The following is a 20,353-nucleotide window of genomic DNA, read 5'->3' on the forward strand; positions in this document are numbered from 1 at the left end:
CCCTTATCAGATATATGATTTGCAAATATTTTCTGCCATTCTGTGGATTATTCTCTTTTCGCTTTTTTGATGGAATCCTTTGAAGCACACAAGTTTTTAACTATGATGAAGTCCATTTTATCTATATTTTACTTGTGGGGCTTGAACTTTTGGTGTCATATTTAAGAAACCATTGGGGAGGGTGAAATGGGTAAAGAGGGTCAATTATATGGTGATGGATGGAAACTACACTTTTGGTGGTGAGCATGCTGTAGTATGTGCAGAAGATGTCGAATTATAATGTTGTACACCTGAAACCTATACAATGTTATAAAGCAATGTTACCTGAATAAAAATAAGAAATAAAATAAAGTAAGCATTGCCTAATCCATGGTCATGAGGATTTAATTCCTATGTTTTCTTTTAAGAGTTTGTTGGGAGTTAGCTAAACTACTTCATAGCGTTGCTGCCTTGGCACCCATTTCATGTGGACAAGCGGCCTGCAGGGGCCTTGAAGTGACACTAGCCCCTCCCCAGAGTGTGCGCCCTAGATAACCACCGGCAGAGTCACAAGTACATGTCAGTTCTTGATATGACTCTCGAAACTGCCCTTGTAAGAGGCATCATCCCCACCTCCCAGGGCCTTCCCCCTGTGTGTCCCTTAGATAAGAACTCCGGGAAACTTACTAAAACCTCATTTGGTTTGAATTGACCAATCCAGACTTAGCCCAGGAACCCCAAAGCACTCTGCCTGCGGACCCCAATAGAGGCATATGCCCCAGGTCCTGTTCTGTCCTCTGCCTTAACCTTCTGGTGTGGCCCCTCAAGGTGTGATGTGGAACTTCTCCAGGACTTGTGAGTAACAACCTTCTCTATTTCCATTTCTTTGTGGTCTGTTGTTGAACCCAGGCTCACCATCCTACACCCCCAGGGCTCTACTCAACAAATGTTAATCTAACAAAGTCACAAAATATATTATAAGCATAGCTCATTTTATTGCGCTTTGCAGATGTTGTTTTTTACAAATTCAAGTTGCAGGAGGACAGGGAGGAAGCCCCCCCCCTTTTCCCTGCTGGTTCTATGGCTGCTCAAAGAATTAAAGATGGCATAAGGCCGGTTTGCAGGAGAAAATCAAAGTTAATACATGTACACAGGAATTCACATAAGCATGAAGAATTCCAAAGTCAGGCAAAATGAGGTATATACGTCCTTCTGGACTAAGGAGAGGGAGATAGAGGTCTGAGACTTCAAAGGGGGAGAAGGAAATGTACAGGAAGGTGAGCAGAGTTCATATTGGGTGAACAAATGTTTGCATTGTCCCATCTACAGACAATAGGACCCAAAAGAAGTCTTTTGATAAAATGGTCCTTATTAGATGCCTTCCCACCTACCACTCCTAGAATTATCTATGGTAAGAGTTCCTTCCAGGGACAGGCCCTTCTAACTTAAATTCTTTTAGGCAATTTGGGGGAAGGTCAAATGTTCTTCCAGGGTCTTCTGAGCCTTGATTGTCTTCAGCTCAAAATAATCTGCATAGCAGAGTGGCACATCTTGGGGTGGCCTGCCATAAACCCATCTGTTCCCGAATGTGAAACCTCCCTAGAAATTTCACATATTGAAAGCTGAGCTGGTGACTGTGGAGAGAGAAAATGAGATAGTAGCTAAGTGGTAAGAAATCTGTCCAGCGTCATGTTTACTTTTTCTAGGGAACAATTTTCACCTATTGTCTTTATCTGGGCAAGGGACAGTCCTGGCGCTTCTCTAGAGGTTTTCTGGGGCCTAGTGACTCACCAGGAGAAGAGGCAGAGCGATGTCTTCCTTGTCGTGGACACCATACCCTGTCATTCATCCATCTTCCATGCTTAGTCCACCAGGTGTTCACATCAGCAGGAACAGAGACCAGTTCAGGTCCTTCTGTGCTCTCTAGCTGTTGACATAAACAACAGTCAGATTAGTTAGCGTGGCCAGGGTTTGGTAAACTGGCATTAGGGGGTGTTTGGTCTGTGCTCTACCTGGTGAGAAAGAGAGAGTTAGTAAGAGGGAGACACAGATTGGGAAAGAGCCCAGAGTGGAAACTTAGAGAGGGGGAGTGGACAGATAGAGACCAGAGCTCTCCAGTCGGCTTTCTAATAAATGATTAAAAGTAATATATATATATGCATTAATAGGAAAAGGGTTGTTGTTGCTGTTTGTGTGTGTGTGTGTGTGTGTGTGCAGGGAGTTTTAAAAGCAATGAGGAAAATAGGTGAAAACAAGATTTCTTGATCCATGATCTTAGGAAAAGCTGTCTACTCCATGAGGCCAGCTGCTTCTGGAACTTGGAATTGGCCCTGGAGAGCCTTAGTTTAAGGTCACCTGTGGGGACTACTCCCAGCTGTCCTGAGAGCGATGTTCTGGGTCTATTTTGTTGTGGCTTGCATGGATCCAGGAAGATTTTTCCTATATTTTTATGGTAGTGTAGGTGGTCATTAGGTCACTCCCAGAAAGGTGAAAATGCATTTTTTCTTCTAAAGACCTTGATGTACACCTGATCTCCTGGTCCGAAGAGAAGGTAAGGCTGTCAGCAGGTGGGGACCATGCCTCTTTTATCTGTTGACCATATGCTTCAAGAATAATAGTTAGTTTCTGTCTATAGCTAGTCATAGCATCAAATTGTTCACTTAAGCTCCCATAATATTCACTTAATCCAAGGATAGAAGATTTAGAGATGGCAGCAGGCATCAAGCATCTAAACACTATTTCAAAAGCTGTCAATCCATGTCTCCTATTTGGAGTATTCCAGATCTTTCTAAGGGACAAGGGCAGAGCTTCTGGCCATTTAAGTCCAGTTTCTTGACAGACCTTCCTGAAGTCCCTTTCGTGTCTAGAGCTTTACATTCCACTTGCCCTGATGATTGAGGGTGACATGGGGTGTGAAATTTTAATGAGTGCCCCAGAGTTTCTTCAAGCAAGTGGTTGCCTCTGCTGCACAGTGAGCTCCTCGCTCTGCTTCAATCCGTAAAGGAAGCCAGAACAAGGGACAACTGCACTTGTTAATTTCCGTCCCACTGTTGTGGCCTCTGCACGTCTAGTCGGATAGCGCTCAGCGCATCCACTAACCACGCAGATGATGACCAAACAGTGAGAACAGCCTAAAGCTGGGGCAAGGCTGTAAAGCCCATTTGTAGCGCCGCACAGGACAGTGCGGACCTGGGAGGACTTCCTGGGGTACACGGATTTCTCCAGAAACTTGGTGAGGTTGGCAAGTGGTGCACTGGGAAACAATTGGGTCAGAGATTTTGTGGATGCCAGGCAATACCAATTGTCTTTTATTTATTTATTTAAAGACTGGCACCTGAGCTAACATCTGTTGCCAATCTTAATTTTTTTTCTTCTTCTCACCAAAGCCCCCCAGTACATAGTTGTATATTCTAGTTTTAGGTCCTCTTAGGTCTGCTATGTGGGACACTGCCTCAGCACGGCTTGGTGAGCAGTGCTTGGTCCTCACCCAGGATCTGAACTGGCAAAACCCCAGGCTGCTGAAGCAGAGCACGCAAACTTAACCACTCAGCCACGGTGCTGGCCCCCTGGTTGTCTTTTAGTTCCTTAACCATCCTCCATCTGCACATATGTCCCATTTGGAGGGACATAAGTACAAGCCAAAAAGTCTAAGGAGAAGAAGCTACGGTAAGCCCTTTGGCCCAGTGTGTAATCCATCTGATCCTTGTTTGGCACCTTCTTGTATCCAATTGTCTTTTTCAGATAGTGGGGCATTTGCCTGAGAGTTAACAATGTGAGTCAGGGATAAAGGCAGGTTTAAAAATTGGGTGCAGAATGAACTGGTTGAGGAGCTAAGTCTTGAGGGGGGGAATGGAAACCAGCAACCCTGAGATCCAAGAGATCTTTGGGGGAGTCAGGGACAAGGAGCTGGGGATATAGGGGAGCATAGGAGGGAGGAGAAGGGAAATTTTCACTAAATTTGCTTCTTATTCTTTGTCCTAAGTCTGACTTCTGTTCTTTCACTTTATTAAGAGATTCCCTAAGGGTAGACATTATATTTTGGGGGGGTTTCTTTTCAGTTTTATCTTCCCATAAATACCAATAAGGCAGCTGCTTGTGATGAGAGCGCTCTGAAATGGTTCTCAAATACAGAAGTTTCTCCAATTCAAAAAGTCCATCATCTGGCCATTGATGAGGAGCGTCTCCATTTGTACACTTATTCCAATAGTGACTCAATCCAATGAGCCTTTTTAAGGAAAGACCTGGAGGTAACTTTCCAGGCTGGGAACAAATCTTTACCATGGATGCAGGAGGCATCCCTGGGGAGGGCACGGATGATGTGGCCCTCATGATCCAAAATGTTCACTCCCCAAAATAGTCAGAGAGAGTAAAGACCTTTGTTTCACAGGTGGTAAGAGTGGTATAGTGAAAACGGTGTCTCCAGTCTCCCAGAAGAGCAGGGAATACCTCCAGTCACAGATCTGCTCATCTGTGACACTGGGAAGGCACTACTGGAATGGGAATTTTCCAGAACTTACAAGCAAGCAAGGTTGAGACAACAAAGGCCTTTAAGACTGGACCCTTTATGAAAAACTCCCCCGAGAGCTTGGCAAAGCCAGACAGAGAGTGCTCAGAACCCAAGTCTCTTTGACTGGCCGCCAAGGTAACCCCAGAAAATGTACCTTCCAGATGGTGGAGACAAAGGGGAATCTTCTCACTAGTCAAAAAGCCAAGTTCTCAGGACATAGAACAAGATGGAAGGAAAAGCCTCCTCTGCTTTTTCTTTTCTTATATGCATAGCAACTACCCTGGTGATGCCTTGGGTTTCTTGGAGTAAACTAACACCTAGGAGGGATGTTCCAAGGAGTTGAAGATTGTGTGTGTTTTACAGAGTACTTCATTTCAGGGAAATTTTCTTGAGGTTGGCGAGAGACCTGTTGTCATCTACCCCATTCCATGACTAAATCATCCTATCACTGGAATGTTCTTGAGGCAGTGAGTGCCCAAAGGCTCTTAACTGCTCAGCTTGCGCCCACCCCTATTGTGGCCTTTTGGCCTCCATGGTATCCCTTCACAAGAGCTTTCACTTCATGTGCATATGAACTCACAGCAAAGTTTGTCTCAATAGATGCCAGTCTGCTGAGACCACAAGCTCACCAACCTGTGGGGCTGGCCCAGACAATAGGCTTATAAGGCCTATGCCTGCATATAGTACCTTATGGTATTTCTTTCTTATGACATACAACACAAAAAAACAGGGCCGAAAAAGAAAAAACAGTGACCATCTCTCGGAGGAAAAGGATCAACAAAGCCAAGTGTACTCCACCAAATTTACCAGAATCACTAAGAAACCCAAGAAATTAGCTTCCCAAATACTTTCTCCTGCCAATTTAAACTTAGGAGGAGAGAAGAAAATTCTCATCACTTGCTTCCATCAGACCCCACACATAGAGATTCCAGGAGGCTGACGTGGTCAGAAATCTTACCTCTTACCAGCCTGTATCAGGCAATGCAGAGTCTCCTCATCTACCATCGTCCTAGGGAGAAAGCAGTCCTCCCAGCAGAGAGGGCAGTCGTCAGCCAGGGGAGTTCCTGCCAGATGTGCCAAAACCGTAGGGGAAGAGAGAGAATTGCCCCGCCCTTTTCTCTTCTGGTTCTTATGGGTGAATTAAAAATGATAAGGCAGGTTAGCAGGAGAAAAATTAAAATTTAATACATGTAGATGAGGAATTTACATAAGCATGAAGAATTCGAAAGACAGTCAGGTAAAATGAGGTGCATATGTCCTTCTGGGCTAAGGAGAGGGAGATAGAGGTCTGAGACTTCAAAGGGGGAGAAGACAATTTACAGGAAGATGAAAAGAGTTCATATTTGGCAAGCAAATATTGACATTGTCCCATCTACAGACAACGGGACCCACAACAGGTCTTTTGATAAAATGGCCCTTGCTAGATGACTTCCTGCCCCTGACACCTAGAATTATCCATGGTAAGAGCTCCTCCTGGGACAGGTTCTTCTCTCTTGAATTCTTGTAGGCAATTTGGGGGAAGGTCAAATATTTCCCAGAGTCTTCTAAGCCTTGATTGCCTTCAGCTTGAAATAATCAGCATATCAGAGTGACACATCTTGGGGCAGCCTGCCATGAACCCCATAAAGGTTTGTGACAACCCCAAACAAATTCTTCCTTTCAAAATATTACTACTCAATGACAATGCACCTGGTCACCCAAGAGCTCTGATGGAGATGTACAATGAGATTAATGCTTTTTTCATGCCTGCTAACACAACATCCACTCTGCAGGATTTGGGCAGTCATTTTGATCATGGATCAAGGAGTAAGTTTGACTCTCCAGCCTTCTTATTTAAGAAACACATTTCATAAGGCTCTAGCTGCCATACACAGTGATTCCTCTGATGGATCTGGGCAAAGTAAATTGAAAACCTTCTGGAAATGGTTCATCATTCTAGATGCCAGTAAGAACATTCGTGATTCATGAGAAGAGGTCAAAATATCAACATTAACAGGAGTTTGGAAGAAGTTGATCTCAAAACCCATGGAAGACTTTGAGGGGTTCAAGACTTCAGTGGTGGAAGTAACTGCAGATGTGGTGGGAATAGCAAGAGAACTAGAATTAGAAGTGGAATTTGAAGATGTGGCTGAATTGCTGCCACCTCATGATAAAACTTTAACGGATGAAGAGCTGCTTCTTATGGATGAGCAAAGGAAGTGGTTTCTTGTGATGGAATCTACTCCTGCTGAAGATGCTGTGAAGATTATTGAAATGACAACAAAGGATTTACAATATGACATAAACTTAGTTGATAAAGCAGTGACAGGGTTTGAGAGGACTGACTCCAATTTTGAAAGAAGTTCTACTGTGGGTAAAATGCTATCAAACAGCATTGCATCACTTGTTACAGAGAAATCATTCATGAAAGGAAGAGTCAATCGACGTGGCAAACTTCATTGTTGTCATTTTAAGAAACAGCTGCAGCCACCCCAACCTTCAGCAACCACCACCCTGATCAGTCAGCAGCCCTCAACATCGAGGCAAGACCCTCCACCAGCAAAAAGATCTCAACTCGCTGAAGGCTCAGATGATGGTTAGCATTATTTAGCAATAACATAGTTTTAATTAATGTATGTACATTCTTTTTTTAGGCATAATGCTAGTGCACACTTAATAGACTACAGTGTATTGTAAACATAACTTTTATATGCACTAGGAAACCAAAAAATTTGTGTAACTCACTTATGTGACATTCATTTTATTGTGGTGGTCTGGAACTGAACCTGCAAAATCTCCAGGGTCTGCCTGCGTAGTTTCAGCTCCTAGGTTTACATCTCTGATCCATTCAGAGTTAATTTTTGCATGTGGTGTGAGGTAGGAGTCTGACTTCATTCATTTGCATGTGGAGATCCAGTTGCAGCACAGGGGGAAACTACTATTTCCTCCTCTGAATTGTTTTGGCTCTCTTGTGAAAAGTCAATTGGTCATCAAGAGAATGAGAAGATAAGGCATAGACTAGGAGAAAGTATTTGTAAAAGACATGTCTGATAAAGGATTGTTATCCAAAATGTACAAAGAACTCTTAAAAATCAGCAATAAGAAAACCAAGAACCCAATTAAAAGTGGACAAAGTTCTGAACAGACACCTCACCAGAGAAGATATACAGTTGCCAAATAAGCCAATGAAAAGATACTCCACATCCTATATCATTAGGGAATGGGAAACTAAAACAAGAATGCGGGGCCGGTCCTGTGGCATAGTGGTTGGGTTCAGCATGCTCTGCTTTGGCAGCCTGGGTTTGTGGGTTTAGATCCCAGGCATGGACCTACACCTCTCACCACACATGCTGTGGCAACGACCCAGATGCAAACTAGAGGAAGATTGGCAATAGATGTTAACTCAGAGCAAATCTTCCTCAGCAAAAAAACACAAAAAAACAAACAAAAAAAAAACAATGAGATACCACTACCCACCCATTAGAATGACAAAAATCCAGTACACTGATAACAACAAATGTTGCTGAGGATGCAGAGCAACAGGCACACTCATTCCTTGCAGGTGGGAATGCAATATGGCACAGCCATTTTGGAAGACAGTTTGGCAGTTTCTTACAAAACTAAACATACCTTTACCACATGATTCAGCAAGCCCACTCCTTGGTATTTACCCAAATGAGTTGAAAACTCATGTCCACATGAAAATCCGCACATGGATGCTTACAGCAGCTTTATTCATAACTGTCAAAACTTAGAAGCAACCAGGATGTCCTTCAGTAGGTGAATGCATAAATAAACTGTGGTCCATCCAGACAAGGAATATTGCTCAGTGCTGAAAGGAAAGGAGCTATCACGCCACGAGAAGACATAAGACAACCTTAAATGCATATTTCTAAGTGAGAAAGGCCAATCTGAAAACGCTACATACTGTGTGCTTTGATTCCCACTATATGACCTTCTGGAAAGTGAAAACTGTGGAGACAGTGAGAAGATCAGTGGTTGCCAGGGGTTGGTGGGGGGAGGGATGAGTAGGTGAAGCACAGAGGATTTTTAGGGCTTACTGTAATAGTGTGTACACGTCATTATACATTTGTCAAACCCATGGAATGTACGACACCAAGAGTGAGCCCTAATGTAAACCATGGACTGTAGGTGATAATGTCGTGTCACTGTAGGTTCATCAGTTATAACTAATGTACCAATCTGGTGGGACATGTTGATAGTGGGGGAGGCTGTGTATGTGTAGGGGCTGGTGGTATATATATGGGAATTCCACCTTCTGCTCAGTCTTGTTGTGAACCTAAAACTGGCCTAAAAAATAAAGTCTATTTTTAAAAAATCAGTGGCCATAAATTAAATTGGCCATAAATTTTTAAAAATCAATTGCCCATATTTGTGGACCCTCAATTCTATTCCATTGATCTGGATATGTTTATCCTCATGTCCATAACACACTGTCTTGATTCCTGTAGCTTTGTAGTCAGTTTAGAAATCAGAAAGTGTAAGTCCTCCAACTTTGCTCTTTGTCAAAATTGTTTAGGTTCTTCTGGGTCCTTTGCATCTCCACATGAATTTTAGGATCAACTTGACAATTTCTGAAAAATAAGCAGTTGGGATTTTGGCAGGAATTGCACTGAATCTGCAGTCCAGTTTGGGCAGGATTGCCATCTTCACAATACTAAGTTTTCTAGTCCATGAATGTGGGATATCTTTCCACTCATTCAGGTCTTCTTTAAAGTTTTCAATGACACTTAGTACTTTTCAGTGTACAAGTTTTGCATTTATTTTGTCAAATTCATTCTAAGAAGTTTGTACATAAATTTATTCTTTTCTTTTCTTTTTTTTTAAGAAGGGAAGTGGTGAAACAGGGTGAGAACTGAAAGGAGGTATGGGTCAAAGGAGGTGTGGGTTTTTTTTGTTTTGTTTTGTTTTTCTTTTTTGGTGAGGAAGATTGGCCCTGAACTAACATCTGTTGCCAATCTTCCTGTTTTTCCTCCCCAAAGTCCCAGTGCATAGTTGTATATCCTAGTTGTAAGTCATTGTAGTTGTTCTATGTGGGACGCCACCACAGTGTGGGTTGATGAGTGGTGTGTAGGTCCATGCCGGGATCTGACCCAGTGAACTGTGGGCCGCTGAAGCAGAGTGTGTGAACTTAACCACTTGGCCACAGGGCTGGCACTAGGGCTCTTGATTTTTGTGTCCTGCACCTTTACTGAGCAGGTTTATCAGTTCTAATATTTTTTGTGTGGACTCCTTAGGATTTTCTCTACATAAGATCATGTCATCTGTGGTTACAGATACTTTTACTCCTCCCTTTCCAATCTGGATTCCTTTTATCTCATGTTCTCACCTAATTGCCATGGCCAGAGCCCCCAGTGAAGTGTTGGATACAAGTGGTGAGAGGACCTCCCGATGCTGTTCCTGAGCAAAGGGAAAGCTTTCAGTCTCTCTCCACTGAGCACAGCAGCCGAGGGATTTTCGTGGATGGTCTTCGTCAGTTTGGGGTGGGGGGGTCCCTTCTAGTCCAGGTTTGTTGACTGTTTTTTTCTGTGTCTGTTGAGACCATCATGCAGTTTTTTCCTTTATTCTATTAGTATGACATATTCTATTGATTGATTTTCATATGTGAAACCAATCTTGCATTCCTGGGATAAATCCCGCTTGACATGGAAGCACCCTAAGTGCCCATCAACAGACAAATGGATAAAGAAGATGTGGTACATATATACAATGGAATACTACTCAGCTGCAAAACAGAACAAAATCATTCCATTTGCAATAGCATGGATGGACCTTGAGGGAATTATGTTAAGTGAAATAAGCCAGCTAGAGAAGGACAATCTCTGTATGACTCCACTCATATGAGGAACTTAAAAATGTGGACAAAGAGAACAGATTAGTGGCTACCAGGGGAAAGGTGGGGTGAGGGGTGGGCACAAAGGGTGAAGTGGTGCACCTACAACACGACTGACAAACAATAATGTACAAGTGAAATTTCACAAGATTGTAACATATCATTAACTCAATAAAAAAAAAAATCCTGCTTGGCCCTTTTATATGTTGCTGGATTCACTTTGCTGGCACTCAGTTGAACAATTTTGCATCTATATTCATAAAGACATTGGTCTGTAGTTTTCTTTCCTTGTGATGTCTTTGCTGGGTTTGGTGTCAGGGTGCTCCTGGCTGTGTAGGATGAGGTGGGAAGCGTTCTCTCTTCTTCTCCTTGTATTTTTGGTGCTTTCTCTTCACTGCATCTCCATGTGTTGCTCAGTGTAACTGCCTTGCTCGCTGGGGTCCAGCACTTGGCCCAGCCATGTCCCTGGAAGTTTAGTTTACTGTGTCGACCACGCTTGGCCATGAGTATCCATTGGATGTTGGCCCCTGTGAAGGGGGAGTGGTGAGAGCCCCTCTCTGGGAAGATAAAAAGTCAGTGCTCTGAAACCCTGCACTCCAGCTCTCAGGTGGCCATCGGTCAGGCCTTGGAGGAGCTCCTGTTACACAACTGCCCAGGCCTCTTGGTGGGAAATGCATTTTTCTGGGTTTCTGTGAAGGCATTTCAGAACAAGGAACTCTGCTCAGTTATGTTTAGGCCACACAGGAGCGAGGTGCGGGAGGAGTCACCCCTGCAGGAAGTGGGAGCCCATCTGAGAAGTTCCTCAAGACAATGTCAGCCACATACCAGAAGGGAGCAAGGGGCTGGCTAAGGTAGAGTGCTCCAAGTGGCGCCATCCGGTCTGGGAGTCCACCACCCTGTCACCAGCCCCCTGAGCCAGACAGCCTGCAGGTGCCCCTAACGTCCTATCCCACAAACCACATAGAAACCTGACAACATGGAGAGAGCTCTGGGGGAAGAGGATGACTGTTTTGGTTTTGCTTTGCTTGGATGGATTGTCCTCATTTTGCTGTAGAGAAGTTCACACCCTGTCACACCAGCCTTTCCACTTTCAAAGGACTGGGAAGAGCAGAAGGACAAAGACCACTCAGCCACAGGAATAGATAAGCCTGAGTGGGTTTGCGATGGTCACGTGATGAGACAGGTGATGTCTCCCCGGGATGCGTGTACTGGCATGGAGCAGATGCTCAGTCCATGACACTTCTCACAGATATCCACAAGTGAGAGCTGCCATTCGGGTCCCCCAGGGTCCTCCAGGCTTGAGAGGTGCTCCTGGGCTGGGAGGGGCTGCCATTGGGGTCTGAGGGGCCCTAAGGTACCCCAAGCTGGAGGGCTGGAGGTCACCCCCAGGGGTCTGCTTGTCTCCTTTCAGCACACTCTCTGTAGCTGGAAGCCCGGAACAGAACAGCCAGCATGAGTTCTGCCAATTCACAGAACACTCCCCACAGCCGGGCGCTCCCTCATCAGTGGGTGAGGGTGGCTTACTGCCATCCCATTGTGCCAGAGGTCAGGGACTGCCCAGGGCCAGATTCAGGCCCTCATCTTACCAGCGTCTTGCCTGACTCCCGAAGCCCCCACACCTCCCAGGGTCGAGGGGCCTGGATGGTGCCCCGCTGGTGGAGTCCACGTGTTGGGATGAGGGATCAAGGAGGGTGTCAGCAGCAGTGGAAAGCGGGTGGGCTCCAGACCCCACCCAGACCTGGACCTTAACCTCCCCCACTTCCTGAAGCCACCCTGGTGACCTGGGCTAGTTACTTACCTGGTGGCCTGGACTTCCCCATCTGGGAACTTGGTATAGTAATAGGGTTTTCCTAGAACCTGATGAACTGTAATCTAGACCATGTGAGGGGTGGGTAGGGTGGGCTGAGTGCGTGTCTGACCCTAAGGTAGGGTCCACTGCTGAATCTGGTGGCAAGGGCACAGAGCAACAAACAAAGTGACAGCAGGTGAGTTTCAGTAAGACCAAAGAGGAAACAAAGGCTCCTGTACCTGGGGATAGGGGTGCAACAAAATCAGCTCAAATGGTTGCTTGGCATGAGTGTGGCTGCGTGCAGGAGTGGGGCACAGTGCCTTGGCTTCAGGCTCAGGGCCCAGGGCCCACCCCATTTCCTTTGGGGTGGGCTGATTCACCAGCCAGGTGGGGTGGTTCATGGGGAGATGATGACGGCTGTCTGAGGCCAGGTGGCCTCCTGGGTTAGCCCAGGGCCACAGAGTCACTTCTGTTCTGGGTCCTGGAGGCCAGGCCCAGCTCCCGGAAGCCTCAGTTTCCACCCTGCTCTGGCACACCAGAACACAGGAGAAGTTCCTATTGGGGCTCCCTGCGGCTGGCCCTTCCCACCCACAGGACCCTTCTGACACAAGCCCTCCCTTGTCTAGGAGGCAGGCCCAAAGGGATCCCCATGCTTCCCTGTGGCCTCCTTCCCACCCTGCTGCCAGGCCCTGAGCCTGCCTCATCCAGCCCTGCAGCTGCCAGTGGTTCCAGGCTTGGGTCCCCAGGGTAGGGTCAGAGCAAGGACTGGAGGTTGGTCAGGACCCGGCTGGGAAGCCTGTCACTCCCTTCTGGTTCTTGTAGGTGCCAGCAGCTGACTTGGTGCTCATCTCATCTGCCCACCATGGCCCAGGGACTGCCCAGCACCACCAGCCTGGAGCACTTCAGCCAGAAGCTGAACCGGCTGAAGACACTGGAGGAGCCCACCACAGAGAAGTCGCTGCAGCCCCACCTGACCACGCTGGAGCTGACCCTGCTGGGTGTGGGTGGCATGGTGGGCTCAGGCTTCTATGTGCTCATGGGCACTGTGGCCAAAGAGGTGGCCGGCCCTGCAGTGCTCATATCCTTTGGGGTAGCTGCCGTGGCCTCTCTGTTGGCAGCCCTGTGCTATGCAGAGATTGTGGTGCCTATGCCCCACAAGGGCTCTGCCTACCTGTTCACCTATGCATCCATGGGTGAGCTGTGGGCCTTCCTCATGGGCTGGAACATGCTCCTCAAGCATCTCATTGGTGGAGCTGCTGTGGCACGTATCTTCAGCAGCTACCTGGACGCCATCTTCAGCCGCCCTATCCGCAGCTTCGCTGAGGCCCATGTGGGCATCTGGCAGGTGCCCTTCCTGGCGCAGTACCCAGACTTCCTTGCTGCTGGTATCATACTTTTGGCCTCTGCATCTGCCTCCTGCAGAGCCCGTGTCTACTCTTGGCTCAACACCAGCTTCTCCGCCATCAGCCTGATCGTCATGCTCTTCATCATCATCCTGGGGTCTGTCCTGGCCCACCCGCACAACTGGAGCACTGAAGTGGGTGGCTTTGCACCCTTTGGCTTCTCTGGCATCATGGCTGGCACTGCTACCTGCTTCTACGCCTTCGTGGGCTTTGATATCATTGCTGCCTCCAGCAGGGAGACCCAGAACCCAAAGCGAGCCGTGCCTATGGCCAGCGCCATCTCGCTTGGCCTGGTGGCTGTTGCCTATATTCTTGTCTCCGCTGTGCTCACCCTCATGGTGCCCTGGCACAGCCTGGACCCTGACTGGGCGCTTGCTGAAGCCTTCTACAAGCGGGGCTATAGCTGGGTGGGTTTTGTCGTGGTGGTTGAATCCATTTCTGGTAAGTGGCTCTTCTAGGCAAGGTGGGAGGGGACAGGGTGGTGGGGCCCTGCCCTAAGCCTCCAGGGCACACATCTCCATCTGGGTCTCTGCTCCCAGTTGTACTCTGGGCCCAGGAAGGTGCTAATGATTAGACTCTCCACCCAGGCTTGTTGGGAGGGACCTACTCACGGCCCCTCCCAGTTATACATACAATGTCAGTTCTGGGCATGTGTTTCCAGATCCTTCCAGGCAGAGGGACTCAGCCCTCATCAGATGTTCCTCTGGGCCAGCCACCCAAACTGTAGTGTCCCAACCAGGGTGGTGAGAGGGACAGTTCAGCACCCACATACCCTCAGGCTCACTCTGAGAACACAGACAAATTCATGCTCGTGTTCCCAAGTGGCCACCCATGTCCTGGTCCCCAGCAGTGGCCCCCGGTGGACCTGTCCACCATGCTGACAAGTCTCCCATCCTCTGCCACAGCCATGAACAGTGTCCTGATCAGCAACCTCTTTTTCCTGCCACGCGTGGTCCGTATCATGGCTGCCGATGGGCTCTTCTTCCAGGTGTTTGCCCACGTGCACCCCCAGACACAGGTGCCCATTGTGGGCATGCTGGTGTTTGGGGTCCTCATGGCTTTCCTGGCACTGCTGCTGGACCTTGAGACACTGGTGCAGTTCCTGTCCATCAGTGCACTGCTGACCTACATTTTTGTGGCCATCAGCGTTATCATGCTACGTTTTCAAAAGGCCCCTCCATCCAGTTCCCTGGACCCAGGTAGCCGTGAGGGCACAGAGCAGACTTCAGCTGAGCCTGGGCAGCTGCGACCAGCCCTGAGGCCCTACCTCCGCTTCCTGGGTGGGTACAGACCTGGAGCTGCCGTGGCTTGGGCCCTCGGTGTCCTGGTGGGCTCGGCCATCACCCTGGACTGCGTGCTGGTCTTTGGGGACTCGGCCCTGCACCTCCCACCCTGGGGCTACACCCTGCTGCTCCTGCTCAGCTCCACCACGTTTCTGCTCAGTCTCCTCGTCCTGGGGGCCCACCAGCAGCAGCGCCGGCAGGACACCTTTCAGGTACTTCCTCCAGCCAGCACCCACCGCGCTCAGCCCAGCCAGCTCCCTTCGCCCCTTCCTCCTCTGCCGTGGCAGGATGCACCAGGGCCGCAGGGCAGGGGAGGCCAGTGCCCCACACCCCTCTCTCTGCATGGCGGGGGTGCCTTGTCTCCGGAATCTCCAGAGGTGGAGAATGTCTCTGGACTCTCGAGAAATCAGGCCCTGGGCCAGCAGCCCTTCCCTGCAGCCCAGCCCTGTCCTTGTCCCCTCAGGTTCCCATGGTGCCCCTGACTCCCGCCCTGAGCATCCTCCTCAACATCTTCCTCATCCTGCACCAGAGCTACCTGGCCTGGCTGGGCTTCTTCATCTGTCTGCTGATCGGTGAGTGGGGGCCAGGCTGGGACCCCACGGGGGCTGCAGGAGGAGGGCACACAGGGAAGCAGGCCTGGGACCTGCCCCTCAGGCTTGTGCCCCCCTTGCAGGACTCGTGGTGTATTTTGGCTACGGCATCAGGCACAGCAAGGAGAACCAGCGGGAGCAGCCGGGATTGACAGCCACACGCGGCAGCCTGGAGGAGATGGTGCCAGCCCTGCAGCCCACCAGCCAGGCACCAGCCCGGGAGCCCAGCCACAGAGAGCAGCCCGCCAGTCCATGAGGACCACTGGGGGCCTGCCCTCCCTCCCTTACCTCCTCAGGAGGTCAGAGGTTCTGGCAGCCCCTCTATCTGGGGCAGCTCAGCTTGGCAGACCTGCCCATGCCAGGGGGTCCTCAGGACCTCAGGACCTTAGCCCAGGTGCCGAGCTTCGAGTATTAGAGTTAGCTGTGGCCAGTGCTGGTGTGGTGGACTCTGCCCAGTGCCGTCCAGTTTATGACCAACTCCAGCTACCTGGGCAGGTGGAGTAGGGCAGGCAAGGAAGAGCCTCAGCCCCAGGGACCCACAATAACTGCTCGGCCCACAGTGTGGCCTGCTGAGGTGTCCACTGTGGTGGTCTTTGTGGCACTGAGCCCTCACTTGTACCTGGGAGCCAGGAGATTTCCCTCAATCCACAACAAAGATGCCAAGATTCTCTAAGGGGGATGTGGCAGGGGTCCCTGACAGGGTAGGGCCAGGCTCCCTTCCAGGGTCCCCACATGTCCCCTCAGGGTTGGATCCAGAGAGCAGAGCCTGGTCCCCAAGGAGGCCACCTAGAAAGGGCAGTGCTGTTCCAGGGTTCCCTCAGTTTCCCAGAGAACAGGGCATGTCCTGAGGCCTGCCTCGGATGGAGAGGCTCCCCGGCCCAGGCACACACATCTCTCAGGCACAGGCCCACATGGCCCACACAGTCCCCTGGGCATGCACACCCACGTGCAGACTGAGGCAGCAGCTGTTTCCCAGCCCAGGGCTGCCCGCAGCTTCCAGTGGTCTCTCTCCCTGCCGCCCCCTCAGGGCTTTGTGACAAAGGCTCGGGATGGGACACACGCGGGCAGCTGGGTGCACAAGCACCTGGCTGCTCTAGATGATTCCAGATGCTGCCCAGCCTGAGCCCCAGGCCTCCCCTTCCCAGCCTGGCCCATATCGCTCCACCAGCAAGCTGCCTGCATCGCCCCTGCTCACCAGGGAACTATGAGAAGGCAGCCCCTAGTCTCCCTGGGGTGGGTACCCCAAACCCTGCCCCTCACTGGGAGCAAGAGAGCCCTTGGCTCCTGAAGCCCAGTCCCTCCCCTCCTGACCATGGGCCCAGGACACAGGGAAATTCTCCAGCAGGCAGGACTCAGGCCTCCAGAGGATTCCAGAGCCTGAACCAGGCCAGCATGCTGGGGGCTCCATATCCTCTGTTAGGGACATTCTCTCCAGCCTCTGCTCTTGGTCAGAGCATGGTCCTCATGCAGTTGCCTCAGGCTGGGGTGGGCAGCTGCCCAGACATGTTCTCAGGTATGACCTTGGGCAGCAGTGACGTGTGTCCAGATATCCAGCCTCCCCACCCCATGGTTCCCAGGAGCCCAGTGAGCAGGTTGCAGGGTGTTGGGCTGGTGTCACCAAGGAGACAGACAAAGTGTCCCAAAGGACCCCATACCCACCAACTCAGCCCCTCCGCTCTCCAAATCCCAGCCCTCCACAGTCCCAGGGCTGCCACCAGGAAGGGGCTGGTGCTCATCAGCTGAGCAGGTAGGGGCCCAAGAGGGTCCTGTGCCCTTGCCTGGGGTCCTAGGGGCTCAGAACATCTGCTCCCTGCACTCCTCACTCCATGGACAAGGCCCAGAGCTGGGAGGGGCCCTGCCTGGGAACCCACCACAGAGCAGCTGCCACAGCTCCTCCTGTCAGGCTGCCTTCTCCCTGGCCTTGGACTCTGGTTGCACAGACCCCAGTGCAGGGCAGCTGAGAGGGCAGGGCCTCTCCCTGTGAGGGGGGTGCTGGCAGGGGGAGGAGGGCTGGGAGCCAGGCAGGGCCGGAGGCGACCACAGCCAGCATGGTGGACAGCTGGTGAGCGGGGAGCGGGGAGCTGCTGGGAACACTGGAGATGGAGCCTGGGAGAGCGTCTCCAGCCCCAGCCCCAGCCAGAGCCCCACTGGACCAGGGCCCTGCATCTGTTCCCTGCAGTCTCTACACAAAACTGGCTTCTGTGGTCCCCAGGCAGCACCTGCCGAGGCTGGAGCTCAGGGAGGGACAGTCTGCCTGGGAGCTGAAGGGTGGAATTATCCCCCAACCCTGCCTTGATCCTGCGGGGGCTTCATCCATGTATCCCCAAGGTTGGACCCCCATTTCCAGTCCCCAACCCACCAACCCCCAACACCCAACCAGCAGAGAAAGGCTACAGGCCTCAGGAACAGGCCAGCGAGTGGGTGCCAGGCCCACCCTGGCGACGGTGTCCAGCTCCCAGCAGCAGCAGTGGGGACAGGTGCTGGGCCCCCCCAAAGCACCTGGGCAGCCGGATGTGGGGGTGGGGAAGCTGCCTGTCTGTTCAGGGCCTTTGCCTGCAGATGAGGACAGCAGGTCTGGGCTCCAGCCACATCCTCCAAAGTGTAGCCCAGGGTCAGGCAGGCCCACAGCCCCCTCCTCATGCTTGGTCCTCCAGTAGAAATGGCTTCTCCATCCACGTACAACAGCAGCAGGTCACAGAAGGGGGTGATCTGGGCGAGGCAGGGCAGAACCATGGCCTGGCCCCAACCTGCCATTCCACCGCCTCCCCAGCCCTCACCCCAAGACTCAGTGTCAGCACAGGGGGTTCGGGGGACACTCAGGGGTCACGCGCTTGCCAGCAGCCAGAGGGAGCCACATTGGCCAGACTCACCACACCCAGCCAGGCCGCTCCAGTGCCCAGAGTGAGGGTTGTGGGGATGAGCCCCAACTTCCCTGCCTGAGAGAGACCTGGGCTGAGCCTCTCTGCCTGTGGCTGTCGCCCCCTCCTGCCCCTCACCCCTGCCTGCCCCCACCTGCCCCGGCGTGACCCCTACGTGCCCAGTGATCACAATGTCAAAGCAGATCCCATGAGGCTTGAGCAGACTCCGGGCCTCCATGCCTGAGGCCTCCCCGGAGTGAGCAGCTGTCCTGGGGCAGGAGAGAGTCCAGTGGCTGCTCTGCCCACTCCTGGGTGGCCTGGCCCTCACAGGCCTCATCTTACTCATCCACTGACTCCATCCACCCCAGCCTGAGTCCTGGGTCTCAGCCCTGTGTCATTGCTGAGGACACAGGGGACAAGCAAGCTGGGACCTGTCTCTCAGAAGCCCCCTGCCTGCTGAGGGGACGGGGACAGAAGGGTCCCTAAACAGACACCGGCAGTGGGGGTGGGGGAGGTTGGGGCAGGCCTGTGGCTGTGGGGTCCAGAGAGGGGCACACACTCTCCCTGGGAACCAGGGAAGGTTAGGGCTCAGGGAGGAGCTCTAGGCAGAGATGGAGGGCGGGGAGAGTGCAGAGGGGAGGCGGGCAGGGTGTGGGTGGGTCCAGCCCCACATGGTTGCACAGGGCTGGGGGGCCAGCGAAGCCAGGCCAGGAGGGCCCAGAGGGCAGTGTCATGGGTGTCACCTCCAGGGCTGGTGGCTGTGTTCACGTCTGTACGAGGGTGATGAGGTGACATGAGGGGGCAGAGGGATGGGACAGGTCTGCTTAGGAGCCTCAAAGACAGGACAATACATGCAACGCAAGATCCCTGAGTGCATCACGGATCAGAAATTCAAAGGATTTAGGACTATTTCTGGCACAGCTGGGGAAATTTACATATTAGGTCTATCTGTCAATGTTAAATTTCCTGAGTGTGACAAAAGGACAGCGGTCACCTGGGGAAGGGCCTCATTCTCAGGACACGGTGAGAGGGGTGAGTGTCCAGATATCTGCCACTTACTTTCCAATGGTCTCCTGTGAAATGTATCTAAATACACCCAGCTCTCCAGAGAGGGAGAGAGAAAGCAAATGGGGCAGAAGGGTGAAAAAATAAATAAAAACAAATCTGGTGAACCCAATGAAGGCTATACGGCTTTTCAGTCTTACTAACATTTGAAGTTTTCTATAGATTCTTGTAATCTTTTAGATAAAACCTTAAGGGAAAAGTAAAAAGAAAGCCCCCGTGCCGTGGAGGGAGGTGCTGGAGGCAGGGCGGAGTGGAGGAGGGGCTGGGGTGAGGGGTCCCAGCTGCAGCAGGGTGTGGGGACAGATGGGGTGGAGGCCAAAGGGCTCAAGAGGGAAGCTAGACGGAGCCTGTGCTGGGGGCCCTGGAGCTGAGAGACTCCCTCCTGCACTGGGACCCCCTCACACGTCCAGAGCGTCCAGAGGGACAAGCCAGGCTGTGGTCTGTCCTGGCCACCACAGCAGGACAGGAGGGGGAGGACCGGGCTGAGGAGCAGCAGGTGGGCAGTGGGGCCGCACCTGAAGTTGGAGCTCCTCTCCTGCAGTTGGACGGAGTCGTGGGGCCAGCAGTTGGGGCCCCCGGCGTCCAGGTCACAATCCCAACGGACGTGGATGCCACAGCACCGCTCTGCACACAGTGCATCACTGCTCCACCAGCACACGGGCTCTGGACCCTCTCCCCAAGGCCTCCCACAACCCTGCCCCCAGGGACCCACCAGCAATGCTGGGTCCTTAAAGACCCCTCCAGCCGTGGCCACAAGGTCCCCGATGCAGAACATAGGGCAGTAGGGGCTGAAGCGTGGGTCACAGCTGCAGCGCTTGAAATAGGTGGCATCCCAGGTCTCCAAGGCAGTGGACCTGAGAGGGAGTGGAGCCGGCAGGGTCTTGCCAGGAGGAGACAAGGAGGATCTGGGCCAGCCAGGACCCACCGTGCTCACTTGAAGAGGTTGAAGTTGCTGAAGGTGACAGTGATTTTGATGAACAGCATGAAGTTCTCAGCCTGGACCAGCAGGGGCTTCCTGCAGGTGGGGGAGGTAAGGGGCAGGCTCT

The 20,353-nt window shown here is 51.4% G+C and overlaps 1 protein-coding gene across 3 annotated transcripts; it reads left to right on the top strand.

The window, feature by feature from the left end:
• The first annotated feature begins 659 nt into the window (after window positions 1–659).
• LOC139084647 (cationic amino acid transporter 4-like) lies at window positions 660–19,419 on the top strand. 3 transcript variants are annotated; one of them, XM_070628276.1, is made up of 5 exons: window positions 660–834; window positions 12,931–13,952; window positions 14,417–15,006; window positions 15,258–15,366; window positions 15,449–19,419. In XM_070628276.1, the coding sequence occupies exons 2-5, from the start codon at window positions 12,971–12,973 to the stop codon at window positions 15,886–15,888; spliced, it is 2,121 nt and encodes a 706-aa protein (XP_070484377.1). In that variant the 5' UTR covers window positions 660–834; window positions 12,931–12,970; the 3' UTR covers window positions 15,889–19,419. The 3 variants fall into 3 exon arrangements, with proteins under 3 accessions (XP_070484377.1, XP_070484378.1, XP_070484379.1); XM_070628277.1 differs by having other exon boundaries at window positions 662–834; window positions 15,468–15,779; XM_070628278.1 differs by lacking the exon at window positions 14,417–15,006 and having other exon boundaries at window positions 662–834; window positions 15,468–19,419.
• Window positions 19,420–20,353: the final 934 nt, after the last annotated feature.

Source organism: Equus przewalskii, chromosome 7 (assembly GCF_037783145.1).
Source record: "Equus przewalskii isolate Varuska chromosome 7, EquPr2, whole genome shotgun sequence".
Taxonomy (NCBI): domain Eukaryota; kingdom Metazoa; phylum Chordata; class Mammalia; order Perissodactyla; family Equidae; genus Equus; species Equus przewalskii.